Source organism: Odontesthes bonariensis, chromosome 5, assembly GCF_027942865.1.
Source record: "Odontesthes bonariensis isolate fOdoBon6 chromosome 5, fOdoBon6.hap1, whole genome shotgun sequence".
Lineage (NCBI taxonomy): Eukaryota > Metazoa > Chordata > Actinopteri > Atheriniformes > Atherinopsidae > Odontesthes > Odontesthes bonariensis.
In genome coordinates this window covers 13,815,709-13,837,901 of record NC_134510.1, presented here as the reverse complement: position 1 = coordinate 13,837,901, position 22,193 = coordinate 13,815,709, and the positions used below count along the sequence as shown (strand labels likewise).

Below are 22,193 nucleotides of genomic sequence, written 5' to 3'. Positions count from 1 at the left end.
CCCTTGTGCAGTGATAAGTTGAGTGAATAAAGCATAGAAAACTGACAACAAGGATGCAGTAGTAAAAAGAGAAACCAGAAGCCAGTACAATGTGCTGTTATTGAGCGCATACAAATTTTTCAAAGTAGTGATTTTTCTGTTCATTCTAAATGTGCCTTCAATTAGGATTATCTCTGCGCCTTGTGTAATCTCCCATTCTGTCATCTTCTAGTTAAATTAAATAGCAATGGAAACAGTGACTGTCTGTGACAAATCATCTCTCTGCATTTAGCGGACCGGATGATTCAAGATGCATGGAGACTGCGCTCAGACTCGTGAGTGACCCTTCGCAGAACCAGGATCTGGGCTGCGCTGGACTGTATAACTGTGTTTTAATGCAGAGCAGCCAAGCCGGAGAGCCCTGCAGTAAAAATGACCTTGGCATATATGCTTGGATTTAAATCACTGTAATGGACCTGGACGTGACAGTCACAAGGCAGAAAAATGAAACCATCCCATAACCATTGCTGGGATTGTAGCAAAGCTGAATGGATACACATTTTGGTAGAGGACAATAAAAAAAAGGAGTGCTTACATCACACAGTTTCGTTTGAAACTGACAATATGGCCCTCATCAGATGTCTTGCCTGTGTAATTATCTGTGTTACAAGTGGAGTAGGAAAATTGTCTCATAGGTCAGGTGCCTTCGACCTATAGAAACTGTTATTGGCCACAGGTTTTGAATTAGCTACACATGTGGGTAAGATACAGTACCCATGGCGGTGCTCTTATCACACTTCACATGGTCAGCAAAAGCAGTCGGAGAGAAAACAGCACCGACAGAATGCAGTAATGGATCATTAGTAAGAAAAACACTCACTGCTCAGATATTTCAACCCAGTTGAGATGTATTTAATCGAGACAATAACAAACAATGGAGAGCATTAACATTCTTTTCTTGTTTTGTTTACCCCCAGAGTTACTGTCTTTTTGAGGAGTTGCATTTTTCTCTGAACTATATATTATTTTCACCTTATTTCTTGTAATAAGAGTCTCTTGACTCTGAAGGAAAACTGCACTGCTGCAAGACATGCGGCACAAAGAGAGCAGCAATAGCTTTAAGTGGTGTTTTAATCTCACTTATCATACCACAGCAACAATAGTCCCGGAGCTGTATTATTAAAAGGATTTATCTCCAGTATAGCATGTCAACAACAGTGACAAAACACCAGCTTCACACCGCTTCTTCCTGATTTTCTAACAACGCAAACTTAGTCAATGGCCGTGTGACAATGAATGCCAAGCTTCTTTGGTTTACAAGCCAGACATGTCCGCTACTTCCTGTTCATAAGAGGAATATCTGAAAAAAGCCAGTAGCTAAACATACAGCAGTGTCCAGACATGCCTAATATAGCTCCAAGTAGTTCTCCATTGTGAGCTTACAAGTGTGTATACTCACAGGGAAGTGTACACAAGCTGTGCTGGTGCCAAAAGATGGACCTGACCGCAGCCATTCATAAAGTTGCAGTCATTAACTACACACTTCTTCATTTAACCTCATCCTCGACTGCAATAGAAAAAAAAGAAACAAAAACAAATCTGTATCAAATGAGTGTTTACAGCTATTAAAAGCAGCCTGGTTCAAGTCGTGACTCATAGAAAATCTTAAAAAATAGTTAATGATAGTGTAGAGAACCTTGGATGTCAGTGTGCAGATTTCCCCGGATATGTCAAACATGAATTATACGTTGTAAAAGGAGATGATTAACTGCGCAGCTACGAGCAAAGGGCTTGGGTTTGCAGCCTTGAAGTTTATGTATCACAAAGATTCTCCCGGAGTGAGCCTCACTGTTCTGGGTTTACACATCTTGTTAGTGTCCATGTTAATATCTGCCTCAAGCTCTTTTTTTCCCCAAATGGTAGCACTCCTGATGTCTAGACAAACAAATATGACAGGACTAAGCCCACAGCTTGGCAAATCTAAGATGGGATTATTCATACCTGTCAACTTTTGGTCTGTCGTTTACATGTAAATCTCTCATGGAGAGTTCTAAGAAATGCAATCTGACCATGCCAAGATGAGGACTGACTTCTGGGCCAAACCACGGGTAGTAAATATTATATTTGCTGGCATTACGCACAGCACTCATGCTGCAAAACTCACTTTTGTCATTTATTATATCATCAGCACATTTTGCAACGATTTCCAGTTTGGAGAGCAGCACCACAATAAAGCAATGCAGAAACAGAAGAAAACAAGAAGAGAAACTTGAAAAAAACTGGAATAACATTTGGGCTCTGATGGTGTGCTAGTATGTCACCAATACTTGCTTAAGGCTCGACGCATTTAGGGCAAAGAGCAAAACAAAAGAGCACCACCAACAGCTCAATTTGTGCAAATGCAAAAGGAGCATGTGTCTGTTTACAAGGAGGCAAGAAATGATGATTTTCTGCGAAACACACGAGCGAGGAGTAGGCTGCTCGTAAATCTGAGCACAAGACGTACTGCTTCTCTAATGCTCTCAGCAGACATGTTGTGGCTGCTCGGTGCGTGCAATGTCATAGGGCCAGATGTAGTTACACCATAAATTACAATCTTACATTTCCAGAGAAGATGTAAAGTAAAGGCAAATCCTTCCAGATTCATCGTAACAATCTGTTTAGAACTTTACTGATGATTTGTTCCAAACTGCTGTACAATATTGAGCAAACTTCATCATCAGCGCAGCCAAAGAAAATGACGTGATGACACCGACGCAAGACAGATTTCGTGTGCCATCTTATATTTAGCATAAATCTAAGCCCTGCTGAGCAAATGCACTGTGTGGTAGCATTAAGAGATAATATTTTAACACTGATCCATCAATCAGTGAATGGTTTATTTTGGCAAGGCAGCATATGACAGTTAAACTAAGGGCTGGATTTAAAACTGAGCCCAAATCTTAGACTTAACTTAAGTAACTTATTCAAAGAGGTAAGGTTATTTAAGAGAATCATTAGACCATCAAGTTTGTGATCAGGTTTATCTTACTGAATGATTTATTATCTGCTTAATATCTGATGGTTACTATCTTTGTCGCTGTAGATGGTTTGAAGTTCCCAGACTATTGCTGACAGACTCTAGCTTAAGGTGCTTTACTCCCTATCACAGAATCCATCAAGATAAGCCCGCAGACTGCCACTGAACTGTGCCCCACCGCAGGGTTTTAAACTTGTTCAGCAACTTGTGCAGCTCCATCCCGCTGACGGTGCCAATCAGTTGTGGAACTCCTTTTTTTTTTTTTCCTACCACCAGTTTGTATCATAATTCATCTCCTAAAGTATGTGATCCTGCTTTTTCATCTTTGAGCTCACACATGCTCATCGGCCAAGCCGCAGCTGACGCCAGAAAGCTACTGTAGGCAAAGAAAACACAGCGTACTATTACTTTCCCCGTGCAGTCTGCTTGCCCCACAGCCTGCCTGCCTCGAAAAGGGAGTCTGCTTCTGATTATGTGTGATCATCCCCAAGCTTGCCAGCTCCATTTCAGGCTCAAGGGAGTAAAGACTGGACCTCAGTCAGAGAAATAACATTGTAGCTTGTCAAAGCCATTCTTAATTGCACTCATTGCAGCTACCGACACTCAACAATATGCCTCTTCTACTTTAAAAAAAAATCTATTTGTCATTATCATTTCTACACATTTTGTACATAATTGAGACTCAGTTTTAATCCTTACACATACAATCATTTATAAAAGTTATTTTCTTAAAGAATCCTCTGCAAATACTCTAATGACACTTCTCATAACACGTTAAAGTCCCCCTCTGCTAAGCTTTTGACTCTGTTTATGTCCATAAGGTGGTTTATTTAACATGTTACAAGACGCATCATGAGCTAAATCAGCCATCAGTGCTGTGGCTGATGATTTTTACAGAGCACCACCAGCTACCTCAGAAATGTGAGGTCAGACAGTCCGTATAAGTAAAACATGATGTGAAGATGGCAGACTCGACATGTACTGTTTATAACAGTGATGGCATGAAATCCTGCACGGTGGTGTGGCGGTTAGCACCGTCGCCTCACAGCGAGAGGGTTCCAAGTTCAACTCCTGGCTGGGGCCTTTCTGTGTGGAATTTGCATGTTCTCCCTGTGTATGCGTGGGTTCTCTCCAGGTACTGGCTTCCTCCCACTGTCCAAAAACATGCCTGTTAGCTTCATTGGTTTCTCTAAAATTGTCCCTCGGAGTGAGCGTGTGTGTGGTTGTTTGTCTTGTTTGTCTCTGTGTGGCCCTGTGATGGACTGGCAACCTGTTCAGGGTGTACCCCACCTCTCACCTGATGACCGCTGGGATAGGCTCCAGCCCCCCCCGCGACCCAACAGACGGATTAAGCGGGTATAGAAAATCGATGGATGGATGGCATGAAATCAAATTCTGTAAGCCTGTGTGTCTTATCCAAAGACTACACCAGAAATTGATTCAGTTTGTCCCTTTAAACACCAGAGAACACATGAGTAGGCTTACTTTGAAGACAAATATCAGCTAAACAAATGTGACCAAAAAGTATCTTTTCCATTAGTAGTTTTGCCACTTAACTAATGAGGAAAGCTGACGGGATTCCAGCCATTTATTCAACAGACGTTGTGAATAGGAGTAGGCATGGTGGTAAGCCAGTAAGTTTATTTAGAAAATGTATTATCTCTTTGTCCCGCTCGCATTAGTAATTCCTGCACTCAGGCAGCCTGGATAGCAAGCCTTTGGCCTTCCCCCCCTGACCAGAAACAAGAGACCTCACCTGCCACTGGAGCTTAACACTCAGCTGACCAGGACTCATCACTCGACAGGCCTGTGTTGATGTGAATCCACGGTGTGGTCTCAGCAGAATGCCAGAAGAACAGCCCTCAAGTGACCCGCAGGGAGACTTACTCGAGAGAGCTGGGCCACAGGGCTCATCACTGCAGAGGCCTGTGCCCCCCCCTCCACTTTTACTGACTCTTTGCCATGCTTTGCCCAGGTCAGTGACACCAGGACAGTTCTGCCAGCATCTTGCTGAAAATTACGTAGATCCAGGCAGCTGCTACGGTGAAAAGGAGTTTTGTGTTCTGTGTGAGTTAGCTACCATAATAATTTCAACTGTGCATTTGTTTTGGTTGAAAAGACACCCTAAAGGCATCTCAGTGGTCCATAGATGTTTGGGCTAAGACTGGGTTAAATTTGGCCTCGGCTTACACATTGATTCAGTGTTCGCATTCAGTCGTGATTTCACCAACATTGGCAAATTCAGTTTTGTACAGTCTTGGAAGACTATGTTGTCATCTGCTCAAGAGTTCCAATGAAGGTAGTTTAAGGATGAGTGCCAGTCTTGTACTCAGTCAAACATGCCAAATATCAGTGCAGCATCTTTGTGTTTATCATTGTATATCGATTTTGACCCCATCTGTTGCAATTCAATCATAAAATCAGGTCTATTACTTTGATAAACGGCAGTGGGAGTGCAATTAAGTAAATAAGCTGACCCAGAATTTTCCTAAAACAAAGGCAAATCACAAGGCACTGCCTTGGATTCATCGTGGGGTGACTTGATACAACGTGGTGGAAAGCAGAGGTGAAGAACACGAGCCGTTTGTGCTGTCAGTGGTCGAGGATGGTTATTTTGGGCGAAAATATGAAACCATATTTTCTTCAAACACAAGGAAAATCAGTTTGAAAATGGAATTTGATAGCTTTGGAGTTTTCAGTCGGGGATTGTGGAAATGTTTGAATAATGCTGATGATCTTATAATAACATGACTGCCAATGTTTACGAAGAAGGTTATTATTGGCAAACTGATCCCCTGTTGTTGGCCTGGGATGCCTCCATCCATCCACCACAACAGAACCACCCACAGAAAAAAGAAGGGAAAAAGATCGGATCTATTAATTGAAATCCTAATTTTTAGGCTTTTTTAAAAAGAAATTCTTGACATAAAGGTCAATAAAAACAATGGAAGGCTCCATCAACACCTTCAGCTTATTGAGCTTCTAATATTGTGCTAACATTATAAAAATACATGGAGAGATCACTTGTTGACACGAGTTTAACTATATTCTCTCTCCACTCTCTCTCTCTGTCTCTCTCTCTCTCTCTCTCTCTCTCTCTCTCTCTCTCTCTCTCTCTCTCTCTCTCTCTCTCACACACACACACACACACACACACACACACACACACTCGCAAACGCACCAAAGGCGCACACACCTCCCACCTCCTACGAAGGGATCCCAGGTTGGAAGACATCATCAGGCGGTCGAGGAGGTAGTTGGAGCCGGGCGCGTCATCCCTTGATGGGCGGCGCACGGACGGGAGGACGGAGGGTGTTTTCCAGCTTTAAAAGCACCGGAGCCGGCCCCTCTGACAAAGTGCGCCGCGTCATCGACCTGGGGAGACTTTTTAAAACCTTCACCGTGCCGTTGCAAGCCAAACTCACCTCAACCTCGTTCACCGCAGCTGCCAGTCCCCCTGACCCATTTATCCCCGTTTCATTTTGTGCGCACTGTTGTTCGATTTGTGGCTCAAAGTGGCTTTTTTTTCCTCCCCAGAAATTCTGTGCGATTTGCAATTAATGGTGCATGAAGTAAGCCAGTTTTGTTGTGAATATATATAATCGGTGACGGCTTTGCGCGTAGCAGACTCGCAGCCGGAGAAAGTTGCGCATCGCTTGTTGAATGCAGGATACATTCTGCCTGAGCGTCAAATCCAAGTTCAGCTTTGGAGCCGCAGCAGCCGGTAAGGAGCGGGGACTTCACTTTCTCACCTCTCTCGCCGCCGATATGAAGTCTGCAGAAGAAGGTAACATACTGCCTCATTTTTAATGGATGAATTGCTTGTCTGAAGTGTTCTGCTTGATTCTAAGATAAATTCATAGGGTGCAGCACCTAATGCAAACTGATGGGGACTTTATTGTGAAATCACAGTCCAATATTTTTAAAATAACATACATGAGAATAATATACAAATTTTATAAAATGAGAATGCATGCGAGGTCTCTTTACTTTGATGCAGTGTGACGCTTTTTTTGTTTTTGTTTCTTTCTCGAAAATGTCACCTGGTTAATGGCACAAGATGTCTCACTTGAGCTCCGCAAAGAAGCAAATGAGGTCACACAAGTGTCGTGATTGGCATGCACATCCACACCATTAGGTGTCTCCAGCTGTCTTTGCAGGTGCCTCTTATCATGTGCAATAAAAAAAAAATTATGGGGTTACAAGTGCTGCCCTTCTATGAGGAGGTTCGAGTTAATTTCACTTAATTCAGATATTTTAATTCAGATTCCGATTTACTATACCCATAGAGTTAGAGTTAGGGAGCAACACGAGAGCTGCTTTCAGGAGTTCAATATTTGGAGCTTATTTTAGACCAATGCTGTATGTGACAGGAGATTCAGCTTTGCTGTTTTATTCTTTTTGTTAAAAGTCCATTTTGAAACGCTTTGATTCAGCATTTGTGGTAACAAACTTTGATTTAGTTAATCGGAGTCATTGGTAGTCTGCCTTCTCTTAATTCATAGTGCTGATGCCACTGGCTTTTTGTGGATTTCAGGAATTTCATTTTGTCTTTGAGGTTTCAGACCGACGGGTGCAGGCTGTACTATTATTCATTTCGGTCCCTCAGTACGAAGGCTGATAATTGGTAGCAGACTTTTGTGTGTGTGTGTCTGTGATCTGCACGTTCTGGGATGCAGGATAGTTTACTTGACAATAATTCGGCAGTGGGCTCGAGGCGGTTATACATGCTCAGATGCCCAGACAAGCAAATGCAAGCACGCAGACACGCGCAGATCCTGCTGGTGTTTTTGCCACAGTCCCAAGTCAGCAGTAAGCAAGAAATGGCCCCAGGGTTCTTAACTCCATAGGCTGTGGATGACTTATGTGTGCGAGCACACATCTCTCTCTGAGGTCCCGTCAGTCTGAGCCCAGCCTGGACCACAATCTGCGTGGATAAACCCCTCCATTTTTTAGTCACGCTGGTTTGGTTGTGGGGAGAGAATGTTTTGATCATGATAGTATGATTGAGAAAAATGGTTGAGGACAGAGAGAGCACGCTATAATCTGTGTTTTTGAAACACGCTGCAAACAACTGCGGCGGCGCTGCTTTGTGCTCAAGTGTGGCTTTTAGTTTTCTTTCAGTCACTTCACCACATAAGTTGCGGGCCCCTGTGATTTTGTTAGTTCAGCAGACGTGACGTGTGGAACCCGGAAGACCCAAGTTTCAAGATCGTGCAGCAGGCAAGAGTGAAAGCCTCTGTGTGTTGAGTGGGTGTTAGAAGAAGTCAAATATGCTGCAGCACAGTGCACTGATCACACACACACACCTTCGAACGGGTACAGAAAAACATCAGCTGCAACTCTTAGCAAAGGCAGTCAGGCCTGACTTTAGGAGGTGTGCCACAACGGGTGGAGTGGGCAGGAGATTATCATCTGTTTAAAAGAGGAGAAGAAAAGCATTAGAGAGGACTGAAATGAGCGGTGTCAGTTTTTATGCAATAACTGGGGCTGAAATGAGTTTCCAGCACGAAGAGCAAGAGTTTGATTTCAGTTATTTGTTCGAGGACAGCGAATGTGACCAGAGTGAATCAGAGAGAGGTGGGTACTTAATTCTGTCATCAAAATCAAATGGTGTATTAGGGAAAGTTTTCCTCTGTGAAATGGGTTGTAAAGAGGTCTCGCATTAAGCATCCTGCAAACCAAAAAGAAAATGACTTTGAGAAAATGTATTCATAGACATCTGTTGGGTGGATTTGTTTCACAGTGTTTAAAAAGAAAAGAGGACTTCAGGTTGTAGTTTCTATTCTATTGTTACACTGTGCACGTCTGCTGTACATAAAGAATCACCTCTGAAAGCAGACTGTCAGGGACTAATTTTAAATTGCCTACCCACATATTATGTGGCATGTGACAGTTTTGTCATTTCATGTGATGCACAGCGTTGTGGTTTACAAATATAGCACGCTGCAACGAGGGGAATGCCCTTCACTGGGTTTCAGACCGAATGGTATCCATTCTGACTGCTTTTATTCTCACCGACATTATCAATAAGAAAAAAAACTTAGCGTGAGTTTTAAAAGTGACATAACCACTGCAAGTCTGACTGAAGAAGCTGGGGTAAATGTGCATCCTCTGAATTAGTTTGTACGTCAGCCCACTTGTGATTTTCTCGCCGGCTTGCTCGTGCGCACCCTTTGTCTGTGCGTGTGCCACGGTGCATCTGTGTGTAACGCTGCAGCAAACTCTCCTTGACTTAATCACAAGCTCGGAGCGATGCGAGAGTGCTGTCAGTTTTCCACAGGGGAAGGCATAATTCGCTCAGTGAGTGATGCAATCAATCAAATGAAGCATCCATCAGCGCTGCTGGAGGGATTCCTGTAGAGTACACAGGACAGCAGGGTGTGCCAAATAGAGCCGTAGATGAACTGATCAAACACACAGAGTGGCTGTGTAACTTGTGACTACACAGCAACCACATAAAGTAACTGCTCTGAGAAGATTGCAAAGCTTCTCCAGATGTTTATAAAGACTGGGGTGCAGTTGCCGTCTATGTAAATTGGTAAGAACTGTGTACAGTAGGTTTGTGTTCTTAAATTCTTAAAGTTTTCTGAGCCATTTACTGTAGAATGTAGAGTACTGTGCAAAAGTCACGAGCCACCCCTCATTTCTTAATATATGCCATTACAAAATATCCACAGTGATTTATTGAAACACGTTCAAAACTAAATGGAAAGATAGTAAATAAGGTAAAAAACAGAGTTTGTGTGATTCTAAAGAGTCTGAAAGTCAAAGAAAGGTCCCTTAGACAAGCTTTATTGTAATTATTTCAAGTGGTCTTTTGTTTGGCTTTTCTTTTGCTGTCTGTCAAGATAATCTGCCGATCCTTCAATAATATTGAGGTTCAGGCTCCATAAGACCTGTTGCCACTGATTTTCAGTCCAGTTCCTGAGTAATTTCGCATACTTCAGCCTTTTTCTCTGTTTTCCTTTCATAAGAATGGCATCATAACAGCCACCCTGCCATGGAGGAAACAGTAGTTTGTATAACTGAAGGGCTAGATGCATCTTTCAGTTCCAGGTCTTTGCTGGATTTTAAAAAAATAATTTCTGAGGGACATCACTTTCAAATTCAGTTTCCTCAAATTCTCAAACACACATTGCTCGGCTGCCAAGCTATACCAAGTTTCCCTCTAATAGCTCATTAGGAAAAAAGAAAGTCTGAAGAACTTTTGCTCAGGACCACTTTGATATGATACAATAAAGTCTGGCTACCTGCAAGCAAAATATAAAGAAGCGAGGGGTGGCTTAATATCTGTGCACGGTACTGTAGATGTAGACAATAGTTCCATATTCATGAAATATACTTTTATTTTCAGATGCATACAACTACACACCAAATGTCAGCCTGGCTCTTCCACTGGGTATGGGCAACCCCTGTCTGGCAACACAGTACCACACCTTACAGTCCAGCCCTGTCATCTCAGTTACCTCTTGCCACCAGACAAGCTACAACCTGCAAAATGACAACCATGGATCATCGGGCTATTACCTGCCTCACGGTTTGAGACCCAATGGGGCTCCGGCCCTGGAAAGCCCTCGTATCGAGATCACTGCTTACAGCCAGTACCCTGAGGATGAGGTCGAGGAGAGCAACAGTGAGGACCACATCATCAAACGTGGTGTCAACTCTATCGTCACACTGACACTTCCCAATGCAGATGGCTACCGTGATCCCAGCTGCCTTAGCCCTGCAAGTAGCATATCCTCACGCAGCTGTAATTCTGAGGCATCATCATACGAGTCTGGCTTCTACAACTATGACAATTCCCCACAGAACTCCCCCTGGCAGTCTCCATGTGTGTCTCCCCGAGGGTCATCCTCGCTTCTGTCGTGCCACCATGCTGTCGGCCCGGCAGGCTCCCCTCACCACTCGCCATCCACCTCCCCTCAGATAGGTGCTGTGGCAGAGGAGGGCTGGCCAGCACAGCCTCGTGTGTCCAGGCCGAACTCCCCAAACTGCAGCGGAGGCAACAGCGGAGGCATAGGGAAGAGAAAGTACAGCTTCAGTGGGTCCTCCTACCGTCAGACATCCTGCTCACCCAACCAGTCGCCCACCCCTTCTCCACACGGCTCCCCGAGGATCAGTGTCACAGATGAGAGCTGGCTCGCCAACACCAACCAGTACACCAACTCTGCTATTGTGGCAGCCATTAATGCTCTCACCACAGATGGAGTGGTGGACATGGGAGAGGGAATCCCAATCAAGACGCGAAAGACCATGCTGGACCTCTCATCCTCCATGAGCTTGAAGGTAGAACCTGGTGGGGAGGAGTTGGGTCCTGATGTGGACCTTTGCCATGAGGACTACCCCTCCCGCCTGGCTCTCAAGAAGGAGAACTACTGTGGAGGGTTCCTGGATGTGCCTCAGCATCCGTACTCCTGGCCTAAGCCCAAGCCTTACCTCAGGTATGTTTAACTGCTACTGAATCCAGAACCTACATATCCACAAAATCAGATGGAACTCACAGAGGAAAAGGTGTGGGTAGACCAGTCGGACCTGGAAAAAGGAGAGACTTGTTCCCCAGACATTAGATTTTTTATCATAATCATATAATGTTGATTAAGATTTTTTTTTTTGTAGTGGGGGATTATAGATGCAAAATAATCTTTTTTTAGTATTGAAAATGAGCCTAATCCTAATCCTCATAATGGTTTGGTCTGCTATCTCTCCAAGCCCAGACTCCTTGCCTCTGCCCACACACACAGTTTGCAGTATGAACATTTCTCCATAAGTTTGTCAGAGGCAACTGAGCTCCACTAAAGGGTCACAATTACAAAGGTTAACTTTAAACAAGAAATGCAACAGATATACAGCAAATCTTCACTGATTTTCTTTCTTTAATTCACCTACTTCTTCTTCTTTTACATAGACCACCCCTCCCAAGTTTAAAACGGAAGTTTCAACCCGTGCACAAGTTGAAACATCCATCAACAGCCTTCTTGCCTGAAAGATATATTCCTTTTTTTTGAAAGTGGAGTTTTGTGAAGTACTTATGGTCTGGCAGTGTCTTACCTGCAGTAAACAGTGGGCAAAATGCTCTCAGTTTGGAGAATCAGGGAGGAATTCTAGACCTAAGCTGGCAGCTACTCAGAAGGGGCCAAGGAAAGGGACATCCTGCAGACGATCAGCTGTGACTCAAAATTCCGCCTGATCTAATTCCAAAGAAGCCTGGAAATTCACTAACACCTATCATCTTTTAAAACTTTGCAAAAGTGACATTGTGTAAAGTTCACTATTCATGGATTTTGTTCAAACCAATAAAATATTTGTTATGTATGGCAAAAGTTTGCTCTTTTGGGTAGCTCCCCCATCAGAATTCCTCCCTTATTCTCCAAATTGTCTACTATTGGTTAAAAAACGACTACTCATAAATACTACACGCAACCTCATTTAAAAGACAAAAAGATATATTCCCTTACAATGACATTTAAAGGACAATGAAACACATGCATATGTTTAGTTCTTCATAAAGACTTTAGATTTCTAATACCCACATTCTATAGAGCTCCGTTTCCCTGACAATGCAACTCCTGCAGCATCTCCATTTTTAGTCTAACTTACCTTTTTCTATGAGGACAAGATTGTTTCAGTCTTTAATCTTGAAAGGCCAAATCAAAAGGCAGAGAACCAAAGTTGCACACACTTCCAAACAACTTCTCTTTGAAGATCAAAACTATTTCATAAATCACATTTCACATAAAGGAGTTGCTCTGTATGTGTGTGCTGTTGTTGCTATGACAACCCACACACAAACATAACAATGCATACCCCCACACACTTGATTTTTGCCAGGTAAGCCATTTTTTTCACAAAAAAATCTTTTGTTTCCCTCATGGCATTTTTTCCAAGCCAATAACGCACTTTCCTGTCGGAAATCAAGTGTTTGATTAAGATAGTGAGCAACAGGAAGTAATGGTGACAAGCCTGGCCGGAGGGGAAGCAGTCTGTGAGTTAATCAGCCGGCTCGCCGCGCTGGTCTGTCGCGCCATCAGCCCATCTTTTTCTCTGTGTAGCTAACGTGATGTCATGCACTGACTGGGCAGATAAAGCCCTACGGGGGGAAATAAGTTCGTTTTGGGTCAACAAACAGCCTGCGAGTTCCACAAAGATGCCAGAGATTGGTTTCAGTCGAGCCACCCTTCAGGTCAGGGGTTTGCGTTTAGCAGGCATCCGGCACAGAGAAATATTGTCTTGCACATGTTTGTTTTGGTTTAGATATCTCCACGGTGTTCACATGGGAATCTGTGACTCTCCATCTGGAGAACAATGATGTTGAGGGAAGCCAGCTGCAGCTCTGAGAAAGAGATATCATGCGCCACGACAGGGTGTGCTTCTTAATTCATCGTCTTTAATATCACTGCCATTGTGTTTTAGACTCCCACAGTAATCCGTTTGAGATGGAGAATAAAACATATCAAAGAACAGCTTGAATGCCACTTAGTGTGAGATTTGGTTTTGTGCCTTACAAGTGTCTTTCCTCCCACTGCCACTTTCTTATAACCTATCATGGCTGTTTCCACCTGTCACACCATAATGCAAAACACACTCCTCAGTAACCAGGGCACATTTGTCTTTCATTTATTGCTCATAAAAAGGGCCACTAATTGTCACCCAGGCCTAAAGAATTACGCATGTCAGTGAACGACTTCAGTTGATTAGATTATAGACCTTGATGAAATGGAGAAGCATGAGGCCAGTTGGATTACACCAAAGTGTCCCAAATTGAGGGTAATTTAAAGCAAGTCTAGAACCTTTGATTCAGATTTCCTTGACAGTGACAAAAACCCTGGAAGAAATGCAGCTTACTTTTGCAAATCAAATAAACAAAAATGGGAAAAACAAAACAATAGCAGTCATTCTCCATGTGTTCTAGTGGTTAGATTTCAAGTAAACTGAAAATCTTCAAACGCTGTACTCGCTCGCTTTCCAAGTAAGATCAACGTTTGGTTTTTAGCAGAATAGTCAAAAGACTTTAAGAGGATGAATAATAATAGCAGAACTTGCGTGTAATGTGACTTTTAACCAATAACAATCAGTGTTTCATGTTATGGCAGCCCTTCTCTGCCAGCACTTGACTGGCAACTGCCGTCGTGCTCCGGCCCGTACAACCTACAGATCGAGGTGCAGCCGAAGTCCCACCACAGAGCCCACTATGAGACAGAGGGCAGCCGAGGAGCCGTGAAGGCGCTGTCTGGAGGACACCCTGTGGTTCAGGTATGTCTTCCTTCACTATTATCAAACATATTTCGAGACTCACCGTGAACACCATTTTATTTACTGCATTTAACTTGTGCAATAACTCGCTGTCATTGCAGCATAAGTAGAAACAAGTGCTTTCTGATTAACGGCAGACTTTCTGTTCAACAGCGAAGCAGTGACACGAGCATTTGGCTGATGCTGCCTGTGACAGCATTCGGTCACAAAGGAAAGTCTGAGCAGCCTTGACATTTCCTTCATTAGTCTGAACTTTGATGTTCTCTTGCTATTTTTATTTTTTCAAGAAAGAAAAATTGAAATCAGATGAGGATGGCTTACAGTTTGGAACAATTTGATAACAAATTTAAAATGTGCACAAAACTGTTGGCAAAACTCTTGGTCATCTATTTCTTGTGTCTTGAAATGAGAGATCCTTGTGAAACCATAACAACACCACACAACAAGTAACTTATTTCTAACTGACTTGACATTTAATATGTGATTATATTGTTTTGCCGTCTTGTCAGCCTAGTTAAGTGGCTTTTACTGACAGCAGCACTGCATTTGCACATACTACACTTTATATTCAAGCATATACTTATTTGCCGTGTTGCAAATGTTCCCTGAAGCTGAGAGTCAGTGTACTACACTACTGTAAAAGGTCACTCTGACCAGCAGCAGAGCATGCTGACTCAATTAGTATAGAAGGAGGACCATCGCCTCTTACTATTGTACTTGGCGAACTCTTAAAGAGCATACGTCAGTCTCACCAGCACCACAGCACAGAGGTCCTTTCTCTGCTCCGCTGTCATCACACTGCGTTGACATCTCCGTTTACATAAGGTGGGGATTTAGCGGTGTGTGTGCATGTTCTTAAGGCCGAGGGTAAATTTGACTTTCATGAAGTTAATTCAAAGTAGAACCGCATTTTATCCAACTAACTTTCTCTTTAGTAACAGTTTTGTTGAAGAATGAATTGAAATATTTTAGGTGGCAGAAACTATATTGTTCATGTAGCCACAACGAAGCTTGCACACTCAGAAAACATTTTGATGTACGGTTTAAGGTTGGTGGTCCACCCACGTCACACACTTTGCAGTGTGTTAGCACCACGGCTCCTTTGTAAATAGATGTTGTCAGCACATCCTGGCCCACTCCGTGTCAAATGCAGTTGACAGCTGTTGGCCAATGTGGTGTTATAAACAGGCCTGTCAACCTGCAGGTTTTCTCTGTAAATACAGGTAATTATTCCCCCTTCATTAAAAACCTTTGTATATCAACAAGCATGAATCAACATTTCAGCCTCGCTCCTCCCCAGGCTACAGAAATAGGCTGACCGGGCTCAGCCTGCCATGCACAGCTGTGGCAGGTGACGCTTGCTTTGATTCAGTTTACACCACTTTCTGACTCAGTCTTTAGCAGCCAGAGTGAGACGTGTCTTTGCATTCACAGCAATGCCCAGATTAAGATTCATGAAGTGATTATTTTATGCCTCATAGGCACTGATTCACTGCTAACTCTGCAAGGATGTTTCCAAGTCTCATTGTGTGTGCTGGTCAGTCTGAAGTAAAGCCGTAGCCATTTACTCTCACACCTTCTCACTTACCTCACGGTTTACTTTTACTAGATGATCAGCAATGTTGTATGCCTGATATTACATGTGCAGTCAATTGAGATATCTTTTATAACAAAGTGAACCACTGCAAGCAAAGCACAGGTCAGAAAGCTAAATCTATAAAGATTAGGCATTCATGTGTACAAGCTAAAGGATCAAATCTAGAATAAGGAACAGTGCGCTGTACCTTCAGGGAGTTTTTGCAGAATCTAAAGTACAACATTTCCCACAAACTGAACTCTCTTACTCTATGTTCCTCTCTTTATTTTTGTTGTGGTGTTGTGTGGCATTGCATTGTTTTCATCTTGAAGGATAGAGCATGCTGTGGTCCCCAGTACCCTGTGATAATGTGTGGCAGGCACTGGAAGGGTGAGGTGCAGTCAAGGAGAATGAGTCAATAATGACACAGGGGCATGGGTGTAGGAAGCAGCTCAAAGATGTGTGTGTGTGTGTGTGTGTGTGTGTGTGTGTGTGTGTGTGTGTGTGTGTGTGTGTGTGTGTGTGTGTGTGTGTGTGTGTGTGTGTGTGTGTGTGTGTGATTGAGCTGCTTATGATTGGAGCACGTAGAGACAAAGAGAGAGAAGGGGTAGAAAGAGTCACCAGGCAGCTGGAACTTGACTTGGCTGCCCCCTAGAGATGTTCTGTATCCTGCTGATTAGGACCTGAGTAGCCCCTCAGGTTGGCTGAGCACGGTGGGTGGTGTTGAGCTGGGGATGCATAGGAGTCAGAATCCCAAGGCCAATCAGATACCACCTCCCCTTTCCATGCACTGGTGCCACCCCCCCCCCCCCCCCCCCCCCCCCCCCGACTACTCTCTTGGGTTCCCAAGGATGTCACTCCCTGTGAACTGCTCATCCTTCAACCGTCTCCCAAACCCTCACCAGCAGGTCTCCCTCGGTTGAAGCCCAGTCATCCACAACGCTCGTGTTTTTTTAGCTCATGCATGATGAGACACATGTGCTATGAGTGATGGTGACATGTGTCGGAAAAGCAACGCCAGGTGAAAAAACAGCGAGATGAGAAGTGTGTTTCTGCAACCCACAGAGACACATAGTCAAACCAAAATTGTTGTCATGTTATTCCTACACAAACTGAGGTGTGTCGACATCTTTTCTCAAGATTATTACCTACCTTCTCAGTGCTTCCTATTCTATATCTTAATCTCATGGACTTGCATTCCATCCGTCTCTTCTCTCTCATTCATATGCAAACTTTTAACCACTTCTGTTTTCATGGGTCCACTTTGTGACCTGCGTTTCCTACTTTATTTACTGGAGCAGACCACAAGACCATTCAGGGGATCTAGGGCACTGTTCCAGACTCCTCCTCTATTTGCTTTTGTGATTTTCAAAGCTGTGCTCAGAAAAAAACAACAACCTGGTCTACTGTCGCTCAGACTACCACCACAGCATTGATTGATTTCTATTTCCAATAGTAAATTCAGAAAAAAGTAGAACTGTCTCAAATTGGTTTCTGAATAAGAACATAAATCTATCACCTTGTTCTGATGTGAAGTGTTGGCTCCGTCAGATATTGCGAACCGTTCACCCTCAGTGATGGTGAGATCCTCTCTGTGCATCTATGGTGTATTGAGTAGTGCAGTCTTGCTTGTGGCTATAGCTCAGATAATCACTGGCCTATAGGCTTTCCCCCTCACACATACACACTCTCTCATTAGGTCTAAAGCAGCAACAGACGTGTTGTAATTTCAACAGGATGTAGCCATCATCCCTATTAAAATGTGCGTGACTTAATACCCGTCTCTCTTCCTCTGCAACAGTATGTAATGCACAGCAAATTTGCCGTATGTTTCCACCATGAGGACATGAAAGACCTCAGCAAACACGTGCTGGCTTTTTCGCATGTGCGGTTTCACCTTGGGATCCGGTGCTTGCTGGCTCTGTAACATCTCAAAGAAACCCCTCAATCTACAGCAAACTATACTGTAGCTGCTAATTGCTCATTAAATCCACTGCCGCCACTTGTTTGATACTCAAAAAGCTTGGTTTACCCTGCAGTGCTGTTAGAGCTAGTCAGGGCTATAACTTGTTGCCCAAAGGGGTATTTATGCCACTCTCAAATTGTGCACCTCCATCTGCGGGGCTTCCCTTACAGTAGTATTGGGCTACCACTAATTACCAGTTAATAACACGTGGAAAAAGTTGAGTGGGATGTGTGTCGTTTTCACTGGTTTGAGGTGATAACCAGATGCCCCACAGATTTATGAGGTAAGACACGAGAGTATTCTTGTTATTGATGGGATGGAGAGGGCACAGCCGTCATCTATGCATCATCGTACTAAAATTCTCTGTAGGTTTGGATGATATTTCTCATGGCAGGCTGTGCTGGTAACAAAGCCATATTTTTTTATATGGAATTTGGACCCACACTGGTCTAGACATAGGCTTGTGCTTGAAACTTTGCCCTCGATGACATAACACTAAAGTACTCATTTCAACAAAAACTTTGAGGTTCTATAGATGTTTGGTTGCTTATAAAAGAGGCAGCATGTGAAGCCATGGAAACGAAGCAGATTAAAGGATTGCATATGTTGCCTTATGCATTCATTATGAGGCACGGGAGACATGAGTGGGGCAGAAGGGTGATGGAGTAAAGTCTGGAAGGAGAGACAGCTTGGATGAGTGTACATTTAATTGGGTACAGCAAAGGCTGGCTATGTGCGTGTGTCAGTACTTGACAGAAGGGAGCGTGATAATGGGGAAAAGCCTGAATCTGCTGTTGTATTTCTCCTCAGCTTCCCCAGTCACCCCCCCACACACCCCTCCTCTTATGCCTCCAGTCATCTTATCCTTCCTCTCAATTCTCTGCGCCACGTGGACTTCTACGAGTCATGACATTTCTCCAGGCAGTGATGAAATCACTCCAAAGGGAGAGAAAGCAGCCCACTGCAGGCCTGTGGAGTGTATTTACAATCAATTTCCAGCCAGGACAGACACATCTAATTTACCACTAAGTCATTATTAAACTTAACATGCTCAAATCTTTCATTTGAACTATTGAGGCCAGGTGCAAGCAGCATTTAAAATGTCACCATTACTAAAGGAATTGAGGAATAAATCTGGTATGAAAAATTGCTGCTTAAGGTATGTATTTAGTAGTTGCAAAATCATCCGTTAATATTGTATAAGTGGAATTGCGGCATCCCACATATCATCTCAAATGACCCAGACAATACATCTGCTTACAGTTACACAATTAATCCACCAGCTGCCATATCTGCAATGTTTCATTTTCACTTGAGCTATCAGAAAGGGTTCATGCGACAGCGACTCGTGATGAGAGGTGTAAATGGATAGAAGTTGGCACCCGGGCACAGCTGCAAATCAGGATTCGATTTGAATTCGGTTTAGATTATCTCAAAAGAAATATACAGTGCATGTGTCAGATAGGCTGCTGTTACAGCAAGAGAAACTCATCTGGTCGAAATTAAGGGTTCTCTGGTCCAACCAAAGCTGAGGTCACAGGTGTGTGTGTGGAGCTTCTCTTATTAGCCCCCCACTCTTCCCAAACCATCGTGACTACCCTCATCTTATTCTATCCTTTATAAATGAAATGAAGAAGTTAGTTTTGCCCTCTGCTTGTGGTGAGCATTTGATTGAGCTTCACAGGAGTTTCGCAGAAGCAGAGGGAGGATTGTATGAAGAGGGTCAGGGTAGCACATATGGTAAAGGAATTGAGGGAGGTCGCCCGGGGGACTAGACGGCCTTCTATTGCTGCTGGGTAGACCAACGTCACCAAGAGGACTACCTGACCTCATTAATCACTTCCTCTCCTCCATGAGGTCATGAGGTTTTGAGCAACGCCGCCAACATCATAGTTTGATACCGCAGGACGAGTGAAGAGATAAATCCCCACCCCCCATTCTCACCCAATGCCAATCCAATCTCTTCCCCCACTGCCATACTACTCTCTTGTGGACCTGCATACAGACACGTGGCGGCTGAGGTAATGGTTGGAGGTCACAGAGAAAATCTACTGAGGCAAAAGGGACAGACGACACGACTTTGTAGAGCGGCTGCCTGTGTTTTATTAAATCTAAAGGCAACGTCATACAATTTAACGCTCCGGTGTTTCAGATTTGTACCTCATGCTATGCCATAGCCCTCCCACAAGTCAATGCACAAGTAACTGGTAGCATGTGTGGCTATGGATAATTACTTCTGGTGACACTATAAGTAAAATATAACAAGAGGAGCAGGGTCTGCCGGTGAGATCACCGCATAGATGAAGTGGCCCCTAGGGATGCCAAGACTTCAAGAAGCTCCTGACCTCGGCCTAACTCACTGATGACTAGCATGTGTGACTAGCTCAGAGGTCGAGACAGCTGCTAGAGACACTATGGCGAGCTGAAGAGAAAAATATGATGGTTGGAACTGGAAATGATTGACAGCTTTAGCTTTACCACTCCCTTTGCTCTCCCTTGATATCAGAATCAAAGAACGAAGCCAGATAACCACTGGTGCTTAGATTGTTGAAGCATATGGATATATACTCTACTTGAATGACTGATCCTATCCCTATTCTTATTCAAGATGATTAATTCTGATTTTTTTATAACTGGGAAGAAAAAGCACTTCCTCTGACTTGTTTCAAGTCCAAAAAATCTGTCTTTAAGTGTTGAGAATAGCCATTTAATCTTAGTGTTTATTTACAGAACAAACACCTTTAGAATATAGCATCCAGACAAATTTGAACCAGGGGTATTAGGTGTCCGTGTTACTGTAGAACTAATTTCCAAAAATCTCAAGTGGCACAACTTTCCAGGCTTCCACCAACCTTGCTCTTCCTCACACCCCCATCCCTTCCTGCCCTCTCAAAGGTAATTATAAAACCATTAATCAGATTATGTCATAGGTTACATGTGGTCCACATTTTGTTATATGACTCAGTCCTTTGGATAAACAACTGGGGTCTTTTATTCCATTTGACGTTACCACTGTTTTCGCTCGGATGGAGCTCAAAGAAAATTGGTCTGAAGCAAAGCGCTGGTGTGTGCTGGGGTAATAGACCAATTTGTGGGATTTTTCAGAGGGCCATGGCTTGGTAAGCCCTGGGCTTGAGTAACTGATCTCTCATAGTAAATGTCACGTGTGGTCAAGTAGCCACCTGGGTGGATCCATTGAGGTCCATGCGTTGAGAGGTTAGAATCCTCTGTTTTTGGTGTACTGTACCAGATGGATACTGCACCTTCCTTACAGTTTTTGGGTTTGGAGAGACGTTATAAGCCAACACCAACATCCTCCCTTCTGACTGTACGACCACTTTGCACTTCAAAGAGAAAGTATAAACTGGGAGGTCTGTGATGTCCCAGTTCTACCAGAAATCAATTTGTTGTCAAATTATTGTGGTTAGAAAATCCTTCACAGAATAGTGAGAAAAGTTTCCTCTCACCACACTTAAAAATTTGAAACCCTGCCCATATGAGCCATTAGTGCTTTAGTTAAATTATCAAATTATGCTTACTTTAGACACCATGAAAATGAGCCATGGATGCTGAATATAGATTGACAGTTACAGGTCATATTTGAAATGCATCTGATCCCACAGTTGACAGTGCTCTTTAAACTGTGCATGGCCATGGAGTCATGGCCTCTTTTTTTTTTTTTTTTTTTTTTTAAAGATTTGATGTTTTTATTAGTTGAGCAGTAGCAGCTAATGGAGGCTGCTAGAGGAAGTGGTAGTTGTTTGAAGTGGTGGTTCTAATACAGGAGTCTCTTTCATCACAGTGGGACACAGTCTCTGAGCTTTAATGGAAATCATAATGCATGTTCATAACTGCCCAGAGGCAAAGGGGCGGGATCGTGTCTGCATGTTGCACTGCATGGAGGGTTTTTTTTGTGCTTTACCTTTCATATTTAGGTTTAAAATTCAACCACTCACTTGTTACCTGAATTGAAAGATTGGCTGAACTAAATGTTTAATGTCTTGATTGTGACTCCAGAGATTTTGTTTCAGAATGATTTGCCAGTCTCGCAATTTGGATTTCTTTCCGTTGATACAGTTCATACATAGAAATTGGTATTACCACAGTCATTGACTATCTGAGAGTATCACACCTTGAGGCATATGTCGAACAGTATCTTTCAATTGATGCACTGTTGACTTTTTGCTTTGATGTGGGCCTTTTTTAAGCAGTTACAATATTTAAACAATAAGGTGATGGGTAGCAAGCTTCTTCATCAGTATCCATGCTCCTGTAGCCATGATTTATTGATATAGAACATCAAAAAAAAAAGGAAAAAAAAATTAAAAAATTATTTAGCATCTCCTAAAGGGATTTAACTCACAAAAGAACAGATTGCTGAAACAGGGTATCTAACC

The 22,193-nt window shown here is 43.2% G+C and overlaps 1 protein-coding gene across 2 annotated transcripts in view; it reads left to right on the top strand.

Annotated features, from left to right (window-relative positions):
- Positions 1 to 6,256: 6,256 nt before the first annotated feature.
- LOC142379731 (nuclear factor of activated T-cells, cytoplasmic 1-like) overlaps positions 6,257 to 22,193 on the top strand; it is a 63,079-nt gene continuing 47,142 nt past the window's right edge. For both annotated transcript variants that reach the window (XM_075464946.1, XM_075464945.1), the window contains exons 1-3: positions 6,257 to 6,785; positions 10,356 to 11,445; positions 14,095 to 14,254. In XM_075464946.1, the coding sequence (XP_075321061.1) occupies positions 6,662 to 6,785; positions 10,356 to 11,445; positions 14,095 to 14,254 (1,374 nt within the window). In that variant the 5' untranslated portion in view covers positions 6,257 to 6,661. The remainder of the gene's footprint in view (positions 6,786 to 10,355; positions 11,446 to 14,094; positions 14,255 to 22,193) is intronic.